The 22,921-nt window shown below is 43.3% G+C and overlaps 1 protein-coding gene across 2 annotated transcripts in view; it reads right to left on the bottom strand.

Moving 5' to 3' along the window:
* The window catches only part of AP3B1 (adaptor related protein complex 3 subunit beta 1), a 328,644-nt gene that overhangs the window by 239,438 nt on the left and 66,285 nt on the right, over nucleotides 1-22,921 (bottom strand). For both annotated transcript variants that reach the window (XR_012639514.1, XM_074952685.1), the window contains exons 4-6: nucleotides 20,726-20,821; nucleotides 15,266-15,426; nucleotides 1,984-2,050 (exon numbers count right to left, since the gene is read on the bottom strand). Coding sequence is in view for 1 of the 2 variants with exons in the window: in XM_074952685.1 (XP_074808786.1) it covers nucleotides 1,984-2,050; nucleotides 15,266-15,426; nucleotides 20,726-20,821 (324 nt within the window). In the remaining variant the exon portion in view is untranslated. The remainder of the gene's footprint in view (nucleotides 1-1,983; nucleotides 2,051-15,265; nucleotides 15,427-20,725; nucleotides 20,822-22,921) is intronic.

Below are 22,921 nucleotides of genomic sequence, written 5' to 3'. Positions count from 1 at the left end.
GACAGCCCTGCCTGCAGACAATGGGTGCATGTCTAGTTGGTGAGCACCCAGTTTCCTGTAGCAATGGAAGTGGATAAGCTTCAGTGTTCTGATCAAAATACTGTTTCAATTTGCAGTTATGAACATTTAAGAATTGTAACAAGTGCACAGAGGATCACAATATTTTAAACTATACCAAAATATTTTTAAAAATAGTATTTTGACTGTTCTCGCTCAGTAGTCTAGGTATTGGACAGCTAAACAGCACTTCTGTATCTAATCAAATTAGGATGTAGTTAGCCCTGACTCATTAAAACTTGCAGCCGGCCCATGCCAGCTGACTTGGGCCAAGGGGCTGTTTATTTGCAGTGTAGACGTTCAGGCTCAGGCTGGAGTCTTGGCTCTAAGACTGTGCGAAGTGGGAGGGTCCCAGAACTCAAACTACAGCTCACACCGGAACATCTACACTGCAATTAAACAGCCCCGAAGCCCACGAACCCACGTGAGTTGGCACACCGCAGGTGTCTAATTACAATACCGTCTAAGGAGTCTTGGTGTCCTTCAGTGTTATCATAAATATATACTCAAAGGATGGCATGATCTCCACAGAAAAGTTTTCTACACAAAGCAGTAGAAATCTTGTGTCACCGACCTCTTTATGAGCAGGCCACACAACATCTGTAGTGTTCTGGGAGACAAACCGAAATAATTTTTGTCTTTCTAGTGGCATTTAGCCATGTTGTCTAGATAAATAAAGGTGCTTTTTTGGATTTTTTCCTTCTTTAAAAATACGAAGAACAAAAAAACCCCACACAACAAGAAAATCCCTACAAAAGCTACATTACAAAAACATGAAGCCTGCAAAATTAAATATCCACAAGTCAGGAATTGCCAACAAAGACTAGACACACACACAACTGTCTGTCCTTAAATTTTTTAAAAAATGTTTGATGAAGAACAGTTGAACAATTTTTCAAGGAGACTACTATTTTTTCTAGAACATCTGTACAAGCAAAACAACTGGAAGGGGTCTAAACATTAATTTTACCATATAAATAAAAGTCCTCGCTGTGAAAATTTGTTTTGATTTGAGAGAGTGCACTTTTGAAAATAAAGTGGTAGAAAGCTCATACGCTAAGTTCGTTTTCTTGAGAACGCTTTCATGGCTAACTGAGGTCCCAAACCAGGAAAGCATTTTTACACATGCTTAACTTTAAGCAGGCAAGTAGTCCTGCAAAAGTCAATGGCTATACTCACATGTATCTTCAAGTACACACTTACATGTTTTCCTGAATCAGGGCCTTAGATACGTGGTGCAACAGACTGCTCTAAATCAGAGCAATACCTAAGCGGCTGAACTTTCAGCAAGGACTTAAATGATATCCCAAATTAGGGCCACAATTTGCAAGATAATAACTCCCTTCAATGGGGTTTTTAAAGTGCATGGATCAGGGCATTCTGGTGGTGTCTAGCCAAATAGTTCCAGACTATTGTATTTACACTGTCTGTGCTTCTCCTGCCTCTCTTCCCTGACATCCCACATGACAACAGCGCTTTGGAGTCCTAAAGAATGAATTTCTGTATTTTGTTTTACCACCTTCTCAATAGTTTTCTTTTAAAAAAGAAAGAAATCCTGTGGCAATATTAAACCAAAGCTCTTATGAACACTAAGGTGGTATGATGAAGCACGCAAAAGCCAGAAAATGCCAAAGTTAAAACTTCATGTCAAACTCCTTTCTGCCACCTTGTGTGGAAGCATAACAATGCAGACTTTAAGAATATGATAACATTTCTTAAATACAATGTAATTTCACATAAAACAACAGTAAGGTTGCAAATTCAAGCATCTGTAAGCTAGGAAATGCTAGAATTAAGATGGTCAGCTATGTTGCATAGTTCAAATTTAATGGTATGTAATGGCAACCATTAAGTAGGTTTGCTGCTGAAAGAGTGTGACCAGTACAATTATACTCTTAAAAATTACACTAAATTTGTGTTACTTACCGTACTTTTATCTTTCAGAAGTTTTTCTATCACTTCAATTAACATTTCCTTTTGCTCTGGATCAAGACTAAAAAACAGAAACAAGGCAAAGGATAGGTTTTTTTCACTTTTAAAATATATTCCTTTAACATTTTATGGTCAGGTTTACACTTGAAACAAAGATAAGCTAGGCTTAGCAAGGAGGGGAAGGAAACAAACAAGGGAAAAGTGAAATTATTTTCAAACCAAACACATGGTATTGTCAGGAAGGAGAAAGATGCAGAGGAGTGTGTGAAACAAAATGGCAAAGAATAGTTCACATTAATTTCTGTTACAGCATTCAGACAGTTCACTATTCTAGAACTAAGCAGGCACCCCAACTCACAAAAAACACAAAACACACAAACATTCAGAACAGGGTTGGAGGATTTGGAGGGTTAGTTTTCTGTTTAATAAAAAAATTTTTCTAACCCCCTTCATCAGTAAAGATCAGAATTTTGAAAACTGCTTGTTCCATTAGTCTGACCAGTAACAGGTTAGAGTCCTGGAATCTAGTTTTTAAAAAAGCTATATTCAACAGAGCATTACTCTGAGTTATGGGAATTATTGGGAAATATAGACCTCAAGTTCAAAGTTCTATATGAATAGGTATAGGGAAGATAAGTGTTATATTTCAGAGAAGGAAAATATGAACATGAGTTACGATGCCATGTATATGCACACATCTGAGATTTACTGCAGCCTTAAATTGTTAAGATAGGAGAACACAAGCAAGCATGTTAGCTTCAACTGTCCACTTCCCAAGGGAGAAGACATTGAAAGAAGGCACTGTCATACATTTTGGAAAGTAGTTAGTTAAATATCTGAAAACCCTTTGAAAGTGATCCATATCTTTCATCTTCGAAGACTTAGGGGCAAAACTCTCATGGACTGAGTTGACATAATGGAATAAGAACAAGATAACGCTTATGGACTAAACAAAAACTGATTCTTATCAAATAAATAAAAGGTTTTACTACAAAGACTGAAGACAATTTCAGGTTCTTTAAAGCTGACATTACATGGCAGAAATAAGCAGGGGTTTACAGTAGAAATTAACTAGAGCACAGGAATTAAATGCTGACAAATTAGATTTTTGTCTGTTCTCAGTACCATTCCTCTATTTTGAAAAGTATTGTTATTTACCCTACAGTATTGTCCACAAAGATCCTATTCTAGGTGTGCATGCATCCCATGCACACATCATCAGGTTTTTATTTTTTAATAAGAGTGTCCACCTCCAGGGCTGTGTCTGCACTCCACCTACCCTTCCAATCATCTTAGCCAAGGGCATAAGGGGCAGGAGATCCCCAATTACCACTCACTTCCTTTACCAATAAGAATCCCACATGGATAGGACTGCAAATCATCAGGTAAGGAGGACAGGTTGTAGAATCTGTGTGGACAAGACACTGTACAGCAACTGGATTCTTCAAGATAAGACACCATGCTCTCTGAGTGATTGTCCTTACAGATTCTACTCTCTGTGACTGGAGAAGTTCTTTCAAGCCTGGAGGTGGAAAGAGAGGTCCTCCTGGAAGAGTGACTGCAGGACAGCCTTAACAAAGTTGGCATCAAATATGAAAGCCTATACCGAGGAATAAGTAGTAGTAAGTTAATGAACCATGCTCCAGGCAACATCTCTACATATTTCAGATACGGGTATATTACCCAAGCAAGCAGCAGTGGCTACCTAAGCCCCTAGTGGAATGAGTTCTAAGGAGAGCCAAAGGCTCCTTCTTAGCTATCTGATACCCAGTCTCAATACAATAAAAAACCCACTAAATCCTTTCTGCAGAAGCCACAATCTAAATAAAAGCATCATGTCTAGGGTGTGAAGTTTTATTTCATGTTGGATGGAATGAGGTTTCAAAAAAACTGGAAGGTGGACGGATTGATTAAGGTGGAAATCCTGTCCTACCTTAGGAAGTAACTTGGTGTGAGGCTTAAGAGTGACCTTGGTCTTTTTGAAATAGGGCATCAAGGGGATCAGCAAGAAAGGCCTGAATTACTTTCACTCTCCTGGTGGAAGTAACAACCATCAAAAAGGCTGTTCTCATTGACAGCTGAGAAAGAAAGCAGGTTGCTATGGGCTCAAAAGGGGAGCAAGAGTCCCATTAAGCCAGTGAGAACTATGTTGATGTTCCAGAAAGGTGAGGGGGGTAGGGGGGAGTGGGAAGAGGATCTCTAACAGGCGGAAGATATGAGTGAGGCTCTTCGAAAACCTTGAAACCATGAGATTTGAAATTTAACCCCAAACTGGAGGGTAATTTGCAGAGAGCGCTGCTAAATGTACCATGATTGAACTGACAAAGTCCAGATTGCTTCAGGGTAAGTAAGTAAGTAGTTCAGAATAACCAAGACTGAGGTTGTCAATGCGAGAGCTGCTGCTGAGCCACCAAGTCAGAAAACCTCTTCCATTCAGTTCTTTAAGTCCTTTTGGTGGACAGTTTTCTGATTTTTGACACGTTTTAGAATTATATAGCAGCAGCTCCCCTCTAATAAGTCATCCAACCAGCATCCAGGCTGTCAAGTATAACAAATGCAGAGTACAGGTGCAAAATCCAGCCTTGCTTCTTGGAAATTATGTCAGTGAAAAGTGATTAAGGTGATTGGTGGACAGGCTGACAGATTCACCTGGGAGAAAAAACAAAAAATGCCTGGCCATGTAGGGGCTATCATGATCACAGTGCCTTCATCCCATTTTAGTTTCCTGAGGATACTGGGCATCAAAGAAATCGGTGGGAAGGCATAGAACAGTCTCTGTGCCCACAGCAAGTAGAAAAGAGGACATCAGCAAACGCAGGCTTGACACGCCTTTGGAGCAAGATGCCCAGCATTTGTTGCCAAGTAGGGTAGAAAGGAGGCCCGCTATCAGGAACCACCACCTGAGCAAGATGTCGTGGGAGGACTGAATCATGAAGGACCATTCATAGTTCTCTGAAATGTCCCTGCTAAGTTGATCCAGTAGGGTGTTTTGTAGATCAAGTAGGCGGAGAGCTCCTGATCTAATGTGATGAAGCAGGCACCAGTTTAGAAAATGTGTCACTTTTGATGGAGTAGGGAGGATCTCTCCCCACTACCTGCCTGTTGGAGTGAATCACAGTAGTGTTGTCTGTCAGAACTTGAACAATGAGGACTCAAAGAAGGAGTAAGAAAGCCTTGCATGCTAACAATATGGCCCTGAACATCAGGACATCTATATACAGGATGGCCTCCTGTGCCAACCGTAGTCCTTGAATCTTGATGATCAAAATGGGCTCCCCTTCCTTGAGTGGAGGCATCCATCACTAAGGCCTTGGTAGGGAGAGACAGAGGAAAGGAAATGCTGTGGTTCTGCCTAGCAATTTAGTGAGGATAGGAATTCTGAAGGAATAATGACCAAGGAGGACTATGCTGGGTCTGTTTGGTAGATATACTGATCTCAACCATCCTTGCAGAGCCTCAAGGTCAAGTCTGGCTTGCTGTGAGACATAGATGCATGCTTAAATGTATCCTAGGAGTTCAAGTACATCCTCACTAGTGTTTTGCGATGCATCTGGAGCCGTCTAATCGATTATAATTTAGAATCATTGCTGACGTAAGTATGTTATGGCCAATGTGAAATCTGACACTGTCCTGGTGAATTCTATAGTTTCAGTTGGAGGTCAGAGTGGACTTTGTTGACTTTTAGGCCTAGCGAAGCCAATAGGCGGAATATCAAATGAATTAAGTCAGTTACCTGCTGTGGGGATTTTCCCAAAGCCAGCCAGTTCTTAGATGAGACATACAAGTTTATCCTACCTCCAAAGATGTACAGCCAATTTGACCATTTGAATTTGGTGAAGACCCGAGGAGCTGCTGAGAAACTGAAAGGCAGGACTCCTTAGTGCTCATACCAGAAACCATGGGTACTTCCTGTGTACCAGATGGATGGAGATGTGAAAGGATGTATTTTGACCGTTGAGAGTTGTGAGCCATTCCACAGGATCCAGGGAAGGTATCATGGAAATTAGGGGGACAATACAGAATTTAACACAATGAATAAATATGTTGAGACATCAAAGGTCAAGGACGGGTGTTCAATTTCCTTAATTCCAAAGAAGAAAGAAGTGAAACCCTTTCCTTTGAATACTAAAGTGCACTTTTTCCACTGCTCCCAGTTGTAGCAGGGAGTCTACCTATTGTTTCAACCAACTCTCATGAGAGGGGTACCTGAAAGGAGACAGAAGGGAGCAGGGGTTGGAACAGCCTGCAACTGGATGGGATACTTTGCTTACTATAGAGGACACACTGGTCCTAGATTACCCCATTCCAAGACTCTTCGTGGGGGGGAAGTGGGGGAGGCAACAAAGGAAAAAGGGATCTGTAGGTGGTCTGATCAGTCGCTCTATACTCATGTAGAAACTGAAGGGTGTTTTGGGAGGAGTGGGTTTGTTTGTTTTTAAAACCAGCCTGTCCAAGTTACAGGGTGGTCACAGAGGAATTTCTGCTTCTTCCTCAGAGGTTCTAATGGTATTGGGGCAGAGATGTGTGCCTATAGTAGAGCTGCTACCTCTTTTCTCTGCAAGGTGGGGACGGAGAGTCTTAGAAATGTAAAGTCACTTCTATCCTTGAAACTATAAAGAGTTTCAACTGCATTCCTGCTAAATAATTCGGTACCTTCGAAAAGGGAGATCTTCTATTATTATCTTTATCATCTGAGGGATCCTAGATGCTTGTACCTATGAAGAACACCCTATGGCGGCAGCTGACACCATAATCCCTGCCACTGCATTGGAATCTACAAGTGCAGCCTGTACTGAACTTCTTGCACTATGTTTACTTTCTGACATAAAGGTCTTTAAGCTCATCCTGATGGACTTTTGGCGGCTTATCAAGTAGCTTTGAGAACTTATCCCAGAAGAGGAAGCCCTATATACAGAACAAGGCTTGACAGTTGGCCATTCTAATTTGGAGGCTCACAGAAGAAAGGACCCTTATGACCTAAGAGATTCAGTTTCTTAGGACTCTCCTCACAAGGAGCGGTTCTGGGAGCTCCCTGTTACAACTTCTTGAGCTGCTTGTACAACTAAGGACCTTGTGATCAGGTACTGATAGAAATATTCCAACTTCTTGGCTGGGACCTCCTGTCTGCCCTGCTGGAGGTGGCTGGGATAGACACTGAGATGTGCCAGATAATTTTTGTGACTTGAGAAGGCCCTTGTTCATAGCAACACTAGTCTGCCTGGTGTCATCATGAGAAGTATATCTGTCACAGCGTGGCCCTAGCCCTTTAAGAGGGAGCAGGGCCAATGGATTTGTGACTCATCAGTAAGATTACAATATCATGGAGAACATGGAAGTCACGAAATCCGTGACTTCCAGCGAACTCCGTGACATTGGGAACCCCCGCAACTGACCAACCACCTTGCAGTGTGAAAAACTGCTGACTGTATTTGCTACTTAGGGTGTACTGAGCATACTCATTAACATCTGCTGAAGCCAACAGCGGGGGACCACTGCAAGAGCTCAGCCACCACTGTCCGTGGGGGATCCCCCTGCAACTGGCAGGCCGGCATCGACAGGGACCCTCCTCCCCCCGCCACTTGCAGCTGCTCAGCTTCTGTGAGCAGCCGGTACCCTCACCCCGCAGCCGCCTCTGGCAGTGGCAGAGGGACCCTGGAGCTTCTCAGCAGCTGCTGGAAGGGCCATCCGCAGAGCTCCCCAGTGTCAGCAGCGTGAGGACCCCCACACTAACCAGCTGCCACTGCCAATGGGGACCCCTCAGCTGCCCAGCCACCAGCAATGGCAGCAGAAGCACCCCAGAGCTGCTCAGCAGCTTCGGGGCCCCCCACAGCTCCCCAAACAGCTGCCACCGCTCACAGGCCCCCCTTCCTCTGCAGCTCCCAGCCACCTCCGACAGCAGCAGAGGGACTTCCAGCACTACTCAGCAGCTGCTGTAAGGGACCTCCCACCAGCTCTCCAATCACTGGCAGAGGGACTCTCCCCAGCTCCAGGGCAAAGCGGATCTTACAGCTCCCAGCCGCTGCAGGCTGGGGGAGGGGCAGGGTGCTTGACCCTCCTCCGTCCCCATTTCTGAAGTGGTCCAGTGGGTGGTGTCAAGCACAAGTAGCAATGCCGTACCTATTTGCTCTGAGGAAGAGAAAGCAGGAGAGGTTGGGAGAACCACAGAGGATACCACTGAGTCTTCCTCATTCCTTTTTATTGGACTGTTTAGCACTGGCAGGTTTTAGATGCACAGCAGCAATTAGCGTATGTTGATGTGGTAGGCAGTCACACAACCTGGTACAGGGAGCCTCAGTAGCATGCTCTATAGCATTGAAAACTGCTATACTGAGAGGCTGCATAGGCCACTGTGCCACAGAATCAGCAGGTGCTTTAATGGCACAGTAACTATATTAGTGTAATGACACCTCTAATCAGGTTGCTTTCAAGTACTGAACCCAGCATCTCTGAATCTCAAAGATGACCCCTCTACTAACTGGAGCTAAAGGACCAAGTCCATCAGCTATGAGGCAATAACAGACTCAAACCTCTTTGGTATAACCACTAGAGGTGTCCAAAGAGCCACTACTCAATAGTTTATTACACCGATTGGTTCTACCCCACATACATACAGAGGCAAGATCCTTACGTAATGCCATATTATCACAGTAGCTACCTCATCCTACTGCCTGCTGACTAGGCAAATACTTTGGTGAGCACTGCCAGGCCTGGGGACTGCTTCAGAACATTCACAGACCTTGTTTAGTTTAAAATGTTTATACTTTTTTTTAATTCTTATTGACCTGCGAACCAGGGCCAGTCTATTGACTCTGGCCGCTAGGCCTCACTGCCCTGCAGACCAGGGTAACCCTATCAACTCTAGTCCTTAGGTCTAACTGCCTTGAGGTAAAGGACAGCTTGAGGGACGCTGTGAACTCACCCCACACTGGATGGGGAACCCCACCCCGCCACAGTTACTAACAGATTACTGACAACTCTGAGCTATACTAATTTAAGTACAACAGTCTGTTGGTCTTAGCTTAATGTTGAATGTTTACTAGTAGTAAAGGGATTCACCGCTATTTTTTTTTCCCCAGTAGCAGAAGCAAGCAACTGAACTTTATTAAATTATAGAATCATAGACTTTAAGGTCAGAAGGGACCATTAGGACCGTCTAGTCTGACCTCCTGCACAACGCAGGCCACGGAATCTCACCCACAAACTCCTGTAACAAACCCCTAACTTATGCCTCAGCTACTGAAGTCCTCAAATCGTGGTTTAAAGACTTCAAGGTGCAGAGAAATTGTATTAACTATGTTTGTACAGCATCCAGCAAAATGGGTCCCAGAACATGGCTGGAGCCTCTAGATGCTATAGTAAGACACATAATTTTTGGTCAGAACTCCCTACAGCTATTTCCCACATCCCTTTTTAAAAATTTACTCCAAGTTCTGGTAGATCTGAATTTCAAGTAAGGAATTTATCATTTTCTGAGAGACCTCTTTTGGGAACTTAATATGTGCTCAGTTTCTCTTGGCTAAATCAAGATGATTTATTAATTTGAACACCTTTAGCATACAAGATAAATGTAACTGTAAGATAATGGGAAAAAATGGAAGGCAGATAAATCTAATGTTTGCCAAGTGGGTGAGGCCCCAATTCCTAAGGGACAATATTTTATTTTTAAGTTGTTATGGATACACTGACAAATCGGGAGCAGTGATAAGGGGAGATTACTTACTGTAATTGGAGGTTCTTCAAGATGTGTGGTCCCTATGTGTATTCCACACATGGGTATGCAGGCACGCCATGCGCTCAAGTCTAATTCTTCAAAGCAGTGTCCATTGACCCATATGTGCGCATAGCTCTCCTTGTGCTCCCAATCGAGGGCATAAGGCGGAGGTTGACACTTCTCCAGTTCCCTCTTATCACAATCTTACAGGATCCAAAGCAGAGGGGAAGGAGGACAGGTAGGGACCAGTAAGAATACCATCTTCATAGAGAAGTAGGTCACGGCAATGTTGCCATGCGTTTGAAGGACAGACCTGTGAATATCGACAGGACAAGGTTCCATTGAGGTGTAGGTTTAATAACCAGTAAAAAGGTCCTAATACGCCTTTCATAAATGGCACGGTAGTCAAGTGTATAAAGACAGAATGTCTCTCCACCAGAAGGAGAAAGGCACTGATAGCTGCTATGTGTACCCTAGCAAGGACTGAAGTCTAAGCAGAGGAGATGATCTGAATGTCCACAGTATCAGGCATATGGTGGTGGTGGTGATGTATCCAGACCAAAAAACACTGCGATTCAGTCCGGTAGCAGGCTCTAGTAGAATCCATTCTACTTCGGCTAAGGACTTCCTGGACAGAGATAGAGCATGAGTGTTCTATTTCCAATGCCCACCCAAAATTCAGGTTGTGAGGTGGAGTGAGCCCAGGTTGTGGTACTTGATTTCCCCAGCATGAGCAGATTCAGATAGGTGGGCACATGAACATCATTAGGAGTTCTGAGAACCAGAACTGTCTGTGCGAGGAGGATGATGGTGGCCCTTTTGTGACACATCTTCAGTAGAAATTGTGGCAGCAGAGAAAGGGAGGAAAGGTGTATTTTTAGGCCATCTGTCCAGAGAAGTAGGAGAACAACATCCTATGAATTGTGGCCTATAGCTCTCCTAGAGTAATACATGGGGAGCTTCCTGTTTGTCTAGATGAAAAGGAAAGTACCCCACTGCACAAATATGTTGGTTAGAACTGTGTCGTATATCTCCCATTCATGTCTGTGAAAAAACTTCTGCTTACCTTGTCTACCTGTTACACTAATAAAAATGATACCAACAGGATCTTGGGGCAAGAGGGACAAGGCAAATTGCCACATTTATTGTAAATACAACAAAATATTCCTATATGCAATTTCTATATAGATCCATTCACACACACAGACATTCACACACAGGTTCTACATAAAGGTTGTTATAGTTACCAGCCTAGATGTTGCTCATGCCAAGTCACTGGCCAGGTGGCCTGGACACGAGAGTGGAGCCAAGTCGTTGTCAGATGCACATCCGATGCTCCTGGAGGGTGGTCGTAGAACCAGACTCAAAGAACACAGTCCCTGGACCCAATTTTTATAGGTCTCTGGTTCAATACAAGTCTATGGAAGTTGCTTCATCATGCTGAATTTACAATTGAGATGACCATCAATCAGCTCAATCAGCAGATGGTACATCCACGACAGCTCCATGATGGCTAGATGTTATCTTCTTTTTCTTCCTTGATGCGTTTTGGGTGGATTCCGGTTCGCCCTCCGGGGGTTATCCAGTTATCTCCACTTTGCATATTCTTCGGCCCATAGATATCAAGGTTGAAATTCTTAGGATTAGGCTGGCACCATTTACTAACCAATTATTTCCCTGCTTCAGGCTCAATTCCATGCGCTCATCATTCATTCTTTTACTTAACACCACAATCTATGACTCTTGATTCATTTAACAAGTTTTATCCCACTATCTATTTTTCCCTCTTTGGATACCAAGATTTACATAGGCATGACAAGGGGCCCCCGCTGGGGAAGAGCATCAGGGTGTTGTTTTAAAGAACAGCATTGTTTCCTCAAAGTTCTTATCACTTTCCAGCACAGACTCTGTCCTGTACCGGCCTGAAATAATTAGCACTTTGGCCTTGCATTTGTTACAGAGTGAAATTCAACAGCATGGAACTGATGTTCATACCTTTTTACAATACCTATCTACTCTTTTGTCTATCTTTATTTCTACTACTACATAATTATAATTCTATCATACTTCTATAACTTTGACGGCAATCCAACATGCCAAGGAGTTGTGAATGCCCAAAAGGTAGGCAGCTTGTATCATAATGTGGTTTCCAAGACACCAGTTCCCAAGTCTGACAGCTTCCAAGCGGAGGGGACAAGATTTTGTTCCTCCAATTGTTTATATAGACCACTATGGCGATATTGTCTGACGTTATCTGTACATAGAGTGAGCGTATAAGGGGAAGGAAGGCCTTACACACTAAGCGGACTGCTCTTAGCTTCCGTAAGTTGGTGCGTAGTTTGGCCTTTCTTGTGGTCCAGGTACCCTGAGCAGTATTGTGATCCAGGTGAGTACCTCACCCTCTAAGGGAGGCAGTCAGGATGATGGCCTACAGTGTGGTAGGGTTGAAAGGAATCCCTACCATGATCCTGTGTGGATTGGACCACCAATTGAGGGAGATGAGAGCTCTGATAGGAACAGTGACATGAGAGTCAATATGATCTCGCTTGGTAGATAAGTCGAATGAAACCAAGCTTATAGGCAGGGCAAGTGGAGTCTGGCAAATGGTGTCACGGAGGTGTATGCAGCCATGTGGCCTAGCAAATAAAGGCAGCTTTGTACTATAGTTTGCAGTCTGCGTGTCATGTGAGAGATCAAGTTGCTCATTATGTGAAACCTGCCTGTGGGGAGAAGTGCTTGGGGGGGTTGGGGGGGGAGAAAGAGTTCAGCTGTGCGCCTATAAAAATTTAACATCCTTTAGGTGATCAAATGGACTTTTCTTCAACCCCTATGGTAGCAAGAAGGTGTCCAATAAATTCTGTGAGTGACATGACTTCCTGATGAGATTGGCCCACCTGGAGCTAGTCATCTAGGTATGGAAACACTGTGTAGCCCTGACATCATATCTCGGCTGCTACTACAGTGAGCATTTTCATGAATACCTTGGGTGCCATACAAGCCCAAAAGGGAGGACACGAAACTGGTAGTGATCTTGGATGACCATAAAGCATACGAGTTTCCTGTGAGATACGTGAATATTTATGTGGAAATATGCATCCTTCATGTCGAGAGCCACAAACCACATTCCCTCCTGAAGGGAGGGGATAGTCAATGCCAGCATAATCATCCTGAACTTCAGCTTTCGAATAAAGATGTTGAGTTGTCGAAGGTCAAGGACGGGTCTCTATCTGCTGTCTTTTTTGGGGATTAGGAAATATGGGGAGTAGAACCCTATTCCATGGTATTGAGGCAGGACACATTTTACTGCCCCCCAATTTAAGAGGGATTCCGCCTCTTGTTGAAGAATCATCTGATCAGAGTGGTCCCTGAGAAGGACTGGGGAGATGGGAAAGAAAGAAACTCTGTGGAGTATCCTAGATGGATAACCTCCAGGACCCAACTCTGTGGTGATCTTGTCCTAGGTGTGGGCGAAAAGGATAAGATGACCTCTTGACTTGTCTAGGGGAGGCAAAGATTGCAACAATGGTGGTAAGCGAGTCTCAACTTGCATGTGAAAAATGGCCTTTGGCCTGCAGTTGGAAATAAGCAGAAGCTGTGGAAGTAGGAGCCTAGACACGGGCTCTCCAGATCCTCTGCCATTTGCATAGAGGCTCAGGTGGATGTTGGTAATACGGAGTGTGTGCAGGGGGCAGTCGTGGCTTAAAAGACTGTCTCTGGTGTCTCCTCCTGGGTGCTAGAGTGTACAGCACAGGCTGAACTGTGGTCCTTCTTCCCAGGGAACGTAACTGCTCCTAAGACAGCTGTAACAATTCCTACTCAGGGGTAAGGACATCCCTCAGGAGGACAGGGTGCAAGAGAAGTGGAGACTACGGGTAAAGGAGGAATACATCTTCTGGGGGTTACGAAGGTCTCAATACCGCCCGGAGTCCAGGGAGTTCCAGCTGGGACATCTGAAGGACCTGGCTCACCTATCTTCACTAGTCGGTCTTCAGATAATTGAGGCAGTAGACCTTTACTTGTAGATGGGACTGGCAAGTGTCTGTCTTTTCGCTTTGACCCCACTGTCACACCAGAACCAGAGGATCCCTCTTTTTTCATACTTTTCATACAATCTAGGGGCCTTCAGCAGAGCTGATTCTGTCAGTTCCATCTGTGACATCTTACCCAGCCTGGACCAGCTCAGGAAGGAAACGTGTTTCTTATGGACAGTCCTCTACAGGGATCTGCCCTCGCACCCATGAGAGTGCCCCTTACTCTCATGGGGAGTCCTGCAGGAGGACTCTTTCCACTTTGGTGGTAAAAGCTTTGCTCAAGGCTCAAGCTTGCAGGGGTGCTGCTCGTTGATTGAGGCTGATGTATATGGCGGTCTCCAGAGCCCGGGTGAGAGCAAGGCCTCACAGCCTCCTCCATCAGAAACTTGCTAAGACAGAGCTCTTGTACCTCTCTAATTATTGCACCATGCTGATATATGTGCTTCTCCTAGGCAGTACAGGCACTGTTGATGCTCATCACTACAGAGAAGAGTGAGGACAGGAGATGCACTTCTGAATCTCGAGACTTTGGGCACAGTCCCAGGAAGGACTGCCCCTGGAATGGGGGACTATGGGGGAAGACTTATCCTACATTAACGGTAGCCTTATGCGAACTAAAACTACTAAACTAGATATAAAAACTATTTAGAACGAGTTTACTATGCAGGTTACGCACTGAAGGTGGACACAATTTCAACTCAGACCACGCAGCAGTAAAGACCTGCACCACCCCTTACACCCTTGGTTGGAAGCACAAGGAGAGCTACTGAACATGTGCGGGTCAATGAACACAGCTTTGAAGAATTTCCAGGGGGCTCCAGATGTGGAGGGGGCATGGTGGAGGGGGCATGGTGGAGGGATCCCTGTACTGGGAGCTTCTCCCCTTGTCCGCCCAACTCCCCTGTATCCAAACCCCTCTCACCTCCCCCATGGTGCCGAACTTCCTGTAGCCAGGGGAAGTTTCTGGTTTCAGAGTAGCAGCCCTGTTAGTCTGTATTCGCAAAAAGAAAAGGAGTACTTGTGGCACCTTAGAGACTAACCAATTTATTTGAGCATAAGCTTTCGTGAGCTACAGCTCACTTCATCAGATGCATTCCTATGAATTCTTATGCTCAAATAAATTTGTTAGTCTCTAAGGTGCCACAAGTACTCCTTTTCTTTTTGGGACGTTTCTGGGGATTCATCTGACCCAGCCCCAGCTGCTCCATGCAGGGAAGAGGGAGGGGGAGGAGGAACTCTGTCACAACTCAGTGGTGGGGGTAGAGGGAGGATGGAGACTAACATCCCTGTGCAGCTGGGGCATTCCCAGACCACCCCTCCCCCCAGTGATTTACCTCTCCCACCAGATGCACAAACAGACATGACTGAGCTGCGGAGCAGGGGTGATAAGTATGGGTGCGACTTGTCTTTGCTTCCCCACAGAAATCATTTTCTGCGGGGGGGGGGGGGGGGGGAAGCATTTTTATGTTGAGCCACAGTGGCGCAGAATTTCCCTAGGATAGCTTTTCAACATTTATGGTAAAAGACTACTTACCTATACAGTTTTTGGATTGCATGGGCTGCATTTTTTCTAACATAAGGAGATAAATCAGCAGAAGCTTCTTTAATAGCAAGCATCATAATAGGAACAATAATTGGCACACGGATACTAGATAAAACTCTCAAAGCACTTGCACGGATTAACTGATTAGGATCCTAAAAAGAATAGAAACAAAACAATATAAGTAATACTGCAGAAATTTATCATTATTAAAACATACAATGAATACTGCAATGACTGAGGACATATTAAGCCACGTCAATGCCATTTTTTTTATTTTACTGTTATTAGTCTGGCTTTAATTTCAGGGTCACATTGCTATTGTGCAAATTTATGTGAAACTTGACACCAGAGAAAGTTTCAACAATCTGAAAAATACTGCATATATTATGAGGAGCTGCCAAACATAACACCACATTAACAAGTTTTATTTATGCAAATGAAAACAGGAAAAATGAAGGAGAAGGAAGAAGAGGGAGAGAGAACTGTTATAAAAAATAATAAATTTTTCTATTTATAATTTTAAAGTCTTCCACAAATTCAGGCATTTTGAAAGTTGTACAACCCAGATCAATCTTAATATTACATACAGCTTCCCCATACATCAAGACTGTAAAATAGAAAAAATAAATTAAACATGAATGCTGCAACAAAAAAGATGCCTTTTCTAACATCTTCGCCTTTTCACCAATAAATCCTGTTTAATCGTTCTGTTGTTTTTTTTTTAAAAAAAACCACTGATATGCCCTTCTCCTACAGTCAGTGGGGCTGAACCTTGAACAGACCACAGGGGTGTACGTAGTACCCTGGTGCAGAGTGGGGAGGGATGGACATGAGAGCATATGCATAGCGGGAGGGGGTTGCTGCTGTTGCCCCAGATCTGCCACCTTCCCACTGACTGGGGATAGTGGAACAGGCTAGCCAGATGGCTATTGCCCCCTCTCTCATATTTAAATTCCCTTTGGAATTTCAAAAGTCTTTTGTTCCACTAGTTACTGCTCCAGCAAAAATCACCTGTCAAGGCATGACAGGTGCTACTACACACAGGTAGTACCAGGAGAGGATGGGAATGACAGACAGCACAGGAAAAGCAAGTAGTAGTGAAGCAGGAGAGGTATTTATGTATTGGGACCCCATCATTCCCACCTCTCACTTCCCTGGGAGGCACTCAAGTATCAAGACCCCATCCCCCTTGGGAGTTGCACAGGAGTCAGGCTGCTGCAGTGAGGACTACACATCCTGTTTCTCCCCACTCCTGTCCATGTGGCCCCCCTGCCAGTGGCAAGCTCTGAAAGCCATGCTGGGGGCACCACGGGGCAGTGGAGGCTTCTGCTGCCCCACCTGAAGCTGCCAGGTACAAATGAACGACTGGGAAGTGTGGGAAACATTGCTCACTCAATTTAACAGGGTATCTGGATGATCCAACTGGACACTGGGAACAAAGCTTCAGGTACAATCCAACGCAAAAAAACTCCATTGACCCCCAGACCTTTCAGGGTTTAAGAGGCCAGTTCAGTGGAAATTGCAAAATTAGAGTTAAGGAAAGATTCCAGCGTGTCCAGCCCATCCTTGAGTATCAAATGATAAGACATGCAGTATATCTCTGGTACACCCTGGATTGGCTTCATCCACAATCCCAGGGTACCTCATGTGCCTGACTTTATGTTGCAGGCTAACAGGACTTGCTGAGGTTCTTATTAAGGAAGCTCTTGGAGGGTTGGTTCAGACACAAACACAATAGATGTAGGGGAGACAGGCACCCAGTAACTGTACTGGGTTTACTGTTGAAATATTTCAGAATATGCAGTTCTGGGGTGGGCAGGCAGCTTTATTCAAAACAGCATTTGTTGTGGCTTCTCTAGCTTTCAGGATTAGCAAGGTGGTGCCACAGGCAGCAAAGAACTGCTCTAGGTGTGCACTGAATGTACAATTTAAGAAAGGATCAGTGTCTTTAAAATACAGGTATTCAAAAAGCGAATAAGAAGGAAAAGGGATTATGGTTGAATTAAGGGAATTCACAGATTAACAATTATGTCTTGTGAAGGTAGTCAAAGGATTTTTAGGAATAGGGGACTTGGAGCCAGGACCACTACTCCTACATAGGAATGGAGCTGCCTCACCCAGTATAAATTCACAGCAGTCATGAGAAAGCTGTCATAGGTCTCAATCCTAAAAATTTTGGTACACGTTCCTTTAGGATTGGAGTAGTGGTGTCTGCAGCACCAGGTCTGACTTTCAGCAGGTCCAGGCAATTGGGCACTGGCAATCAGAATGCTACAGGGCCTATGTTCATCCTAATGTCGGGTTGCTGGGACATGCTGGGGGACCACACTAACCCTGTCTAACATTTGTGGTTGCAGGAGACATTGAAAAAAGAATCAATATCTGGATCTGTGGGCACACTATCGTGCATTAGACCAAGAAGAAGGCTGCCAGATCAGCAGTTTATTTTCCAAGGCTGAAGCCATATGCCTTCAAGGATACAGCGAAAGGGTCATGTTATGGGATCAGATCATGCCCCTTCTGCACTCACTGATGCTTGAGAGGCAGCCATCAAATGCTATGATTACTCACCTTGGTGTAGCCCACAGAGCTAGCTTAGCATTTTATTTTACTTAGCAGTAACTTAAGGAACCCACAGACCTGTATTCTCTGAGACATTGGCTTAAGCAGGTTAGCATAAGTGAAGCATAGGTCTATGACCCTAAGCACAGACAAAATGGCCCAACAGTTAATGTAGATTTTGGGGAACTAGGAATAGCTTCCTTGAGAGGGGATTTGGTACATAACCATAGGAATACTGAATTGATACTAGGCTTTCAATAAAGTCATTGGTAGATGTTTAACCAAAAGCTTGCTTTTGCAATAGTTAATATATATGATAATAAGTTAAGAGGCATTCATATGTTAACCTATAGGATTCATAAGAGGCATTCATATGTTACTCTATAGGATGCAGGCACCAAATATTATTAGGGTGGGAAAGTTAGATATGGACACAGGAGGCTGGGCATCTGAATTATTATTCATGACACTCCCTATAATAAGTCAGGCTACCAGGTAGGAGAGGGCAAGCTTTTCATCAATGACCTTTAAGCTCTTCGCTGTCATTCTCCTTCACCGACCTTCAGGCATTGGGGTCTGGACCATCAGACTCATTTGGCATGCAAGGTCCTTTGTCTCTTACCACCAAGGTCCCCAAGGAAAAGCGAGAGTATAAGTGTATATGAGTATATGCAAGGAATGACACCAAAAATAACCCTAATATTACATTACTGCTATTTGTTTGGGTGGTTTGGAGCTTGCTTGTCTTTACAGATTATGTTACCAAAATTGGCTAAGGCTTTGCTTTGCCCGCAGTGTGAGTGTCTTTGCTATACACAACAGGGTTCCCCACGGGACACTGAATTTCTTAATTTTAATTCTGTTGTATCTGATTCTGGTACTAGAACCCTCTAACCTGCCGCCCCACTCCCCCAGCTTATTACATTAGTATTAATTGGAAGCCAATACAATTATTAACCATTGAAAAAAGTCAGGGCACATTAGAAAAAATTACTTCTGGGCTTGTAACAAACTGAATTTAAATATTTGTATCCAGAGGGATGTGGAGTTGATTAGGCAATTGTGGCCACACACACTATGGTTTGGTCAGAGATGCTCACAAGGCAAGTTTGGCAGGGAGCCATTGAGCCAGCCCATGTCAACAGGGCTCCAAAAAAATTTGAACATGAGGTGACCAGGGTAATTTTTGGGGTTAGTGGTTCAGTAATCACACAAAGGGACAGCCAATTCACTAGGCCCGATGGCTTTTTTTTTTTTTTTTTTTTTAGGGACAACTGAATCCATCTGTTGGATGCAAGGCCCAACATTTGGCTCCACGACCTTAGGGAATGGATCAGGCAGGAAATAGCTACAGGGCAGCATGGGTGGGGGGTGCAAACATACTAAATGTGGCACCCCCAGTAGCCACTGTACAGTGTGGATAAGACTAAAAAGTGACCAGCTCCCAGAGGTAAATTAGACCTGGGATTTCGCTGACAGTCCTTTTGCCTATGGGAAAAGGAAGAGACCTGAAATCCTTCCTTCGTGCCAGCACACAGTGGGAGGTGGAAGGATTCATAAGTGAGCTGAGTTCTAGGAGTCAACCCTGAGTAATTTGCTGCATGATGGGAGTTCTGAACACTGCACTGGACCCAGTTAAATGCTAATTAAATACAGGGAACATAATACCCCTCCCAGCATTAAGGTTGCAACCTGCTGTTTAAAATCCATCCTCGATGTTTGTTGATCAGTTGCCTGTGTCCCCTGATCAATGGAATTTGATAAGAATGTACGTGACATTTTAAAACTAAGTTTTTTGAGGTTGGTTTTGTTTTGCTTTTTTGAGGGGGAGGAGAACTGAACCAGGAGAGGGGGGCTAGCCTGATTGTCCAGCAGTAGCATAGACTATTTGCATTTGGGAGCACCAATATTAATTTGTTCCTTCACTCCTGGTTTGAGAACCTTGGGAAAGCAACTTTTAGCCCCGATGAATGACACTTTGCCTGTAATAAACTTTCTGACTAACTCAGTAACAATATAGACTGGATCCATAAGGAGTCATATGCTCCTCTTCTTGGCCAGATGCACAGGTAAACAAAATGTCAAATCTGTCAGTAAGGGGGCAAAAAATCATCAGGCCCCCAAAATAGGCTTCTGTGAAGGAAGAAAAGTAATTCTCTTTAACGTGTATGCCACATGCCAAGGCCTCTGCACTAAAATATCTTTCTAAATCTTTGCCACCCTATTTCAGAGGTGGTTCTTAGTTTTGGTTATCTGATCCCATTTTCCCATTCCCTCCTACCCCATGATTTTGAATTAGGGTTGAGGAAGTATAACAATATTAGTCCCACTGGCTATTACTACTAGGACTAATGTGGGTGACAGCCCAGAATTTTCTTTAGGGGATTTACTTTATTTAATCTATTTTAGGATTTTATGCTGCTACCCCCAAAAGCAATCCAAACACCTTCCATGCAAAACCGGTTAGCAGAAGTTTACTTAAGGGAGACTCTGGCTCTCCTCATTTTTCAGGGTATCAGGTGTCAGTACAGACCCTGTGACACTGCTGAAACAGAGGAAGAGCAGGCAAAGATATGTATTTTAAGTACGTAGGTTTCAAAAAAAAAGTTAGGTTTTTAAGTGAAGTATTTTTCTTCCTGTTTCTAACCACTACTTAAAAGTTTTTTAAATCTTGTTTTTGCTACTTCCAACCATGCAATTTAGTTGCTCGTTACTGTATTTAACACCTTTTAAAAAAAAAAGCATAAAAGTCAGGTGCAAGTCACACGGAATCAATTTAAACTCAGATATTTATGAACTGCAGCATACAGTGTTTTCTATATCTGGAGAACAATTGCAGATATCTATATTTTTGACAGCACATCAGGGCAATTAACTATATTTACTCACCTTCAGAGCTCGCTGAAAAGTGCTGATGGACAACAACGCCAGGTCCTGCTGCTCCTCTGCATAGCGCATCAGATAAACATACACTAGTTTTTTTATCTAAAAAAACAGAATATAGCATCAGAGAATTTAAGAATTCTACATGACCACATAGAAATCTAAACTACATTTGTTACTTGAAAGGCAAAACAGAGTTGCCAGGGGGAGGAATTGGCATTCCAAATTTTGTATTTATGATTAAAAGCATTCCTGAATAATCACATGCTTAGTGCCTCAGGAAGAAGGGTCATTCAAAACTTCCTAAATTACTAGATTTACAATAAATCAAGAATTCCTGATGTTATGCAATAAGATAGCAAGAAAAATCAGATCTACCTTTGTCCTACGCTACAGGTATTTGAAAAGTACTCCTAACTGTTGATCTACCACAAGGGATGCAAAATTAAAAGCGTTTTAAAAGCTTAGAACAATGGTCCCCAAACTGCTAAGTGCCCCCCATGGGGGGCATGGAGGAATGTTCATGAGAGGTATGGGGGGGGGGCCCCACAGGCCAGCCCCCACAGGGGGCAAGAGCACCACCTAGCCCTGCTCTACCCCAGCCCCACCCCTGGACCTGGCTCCCAGCCCCACTCCCGGGGGGATTGGGGCAGACAGATTCCATTACTCGTAAGGAGGAACACAAAATAAAAAGTTTGGGGATCACTGCCTTAGAATGAATAATTTCCTTAGTACTCAATTTAATTCAGTCAGACAATTGTCCCACTTTCAGTTTATATAAGTTACACTACAACTTGCCCCACGGCAAAGCCTCTGTATGTCACGTAAGCACAGAATACATTTTTTTATGTTTGTGTTATAAAATGACTATAGGGGTTTATAATGGAAACTCTTAAAGACCCTTTACTACAGCTGTGCTATAATTACTGTCACTACTGGAAAAAAGATTTGTGCCAGTTCTGGCAGAAAGCATAATATTAAATCACAGAAGGTACAAAACACTAAGTTATTTGTTGTTCTGCTACAGACAAGCAGCAACCAACACTGACCACAAGAGGCCTACACAATGAATGACTGCAGGTGTGCAGAGAAAACCTCCTTTCTTTGAAACCACTCTGTGATTAGAAATAGGAGTTCTTAGTGCTTCTTGTCTACACTATTCTTTCCTCATTTACCTTCATTCAATGTTACAACAATCCTTTCTGTAAAACTAATAACAAGGCCCCATTAGGCTTGAGGAACACAGACAGATCTCTTTAATTAGTTTATCCATACAAGTACAGCAAACTCCATGAGTTATTGAATAAGACTTTGATTATTTTTGTTCTATACTGCCAGTTAGGTCACTTTTTGCATCTTTTGACATCTAATGCCATGACGCATGTAACAGGGCAGCATGTACTTGTGAAAATGAAATTTACAAGATACTTTTGTAACAATAAAGTGCCCTTCAATTCTCTTAAGAGAAATAAACATGCTCTAATGCTTTTACTTCATATTAGAGTATGAAGTATGGATCAAAAATTTAGGAGCATGTTTAGACAGGAAAGACATCTATGGAATAAGAAACCATTTTATAAAACCAATTAAAATGTTTAAGATTACATGACGAGGACAAGTACATATATTTTTTCCCCTATATAGAATGGTTACAGATGAACAAAATTTGGTTATTGCTTTATGGAATCAATCAAGATCAATATTCTAAAAGTTTGACCTAACTTATTTCAAATAGATACCAACAGAGTCAGAAATAATTTTGAGATTTCAGTTAATAGAAAGATAGAAGACAACCAAAGGACAGGGTTATTCACCTTGTGCAATAACTGAGGTTCTTCAAGATGTGTCCGCCTGTGGGTGCTCCACTTTAGGTGTTTGAGCGCCCCTGTACTTGTAATTGGAGATCTGTAGTAGAAGTACATTTAGATGCTTCCAATAAGGGAATCTTAAACCCATGTCAGGAGGCTAAACTAAATGACATCAGTTATGGGTCAAGAACACGAACTGTAGCTGAGAAAAATTACCTTCACTCAGGAAAATTGGAATTTCTGGTTTTGAAATGGGCTGTAACTAACAAACTATGACTACCTGGTACTATGCACAATCCTTCATGGTTTACAGAGATAGTAACCAGTTAACTTACATATTCACCTTTACCAGGCTGAATATCACAGCACACTGGTAGATTGAAGAATTACCTAA

Source organism: Natator depressus, chromosome 5 (genome assembly GCF_965152275.1).
Source record: "Natator depressus isolate rNatDep1 chromosome 5, rNatDep2.hap1, whole genome shotgun sequence".
Classification (NCBI taxonomy): domain Eukaryota; kingdom Metazoa; phylum Chordata; order Testudines; family Cheloniidae; genus Natator; species Natator depressus.
The sequence above is the reverse complement of the archived record's forward strand: the minus strand, read 5'-3'. Positions and strand labels throughout refer to the sequence as shown.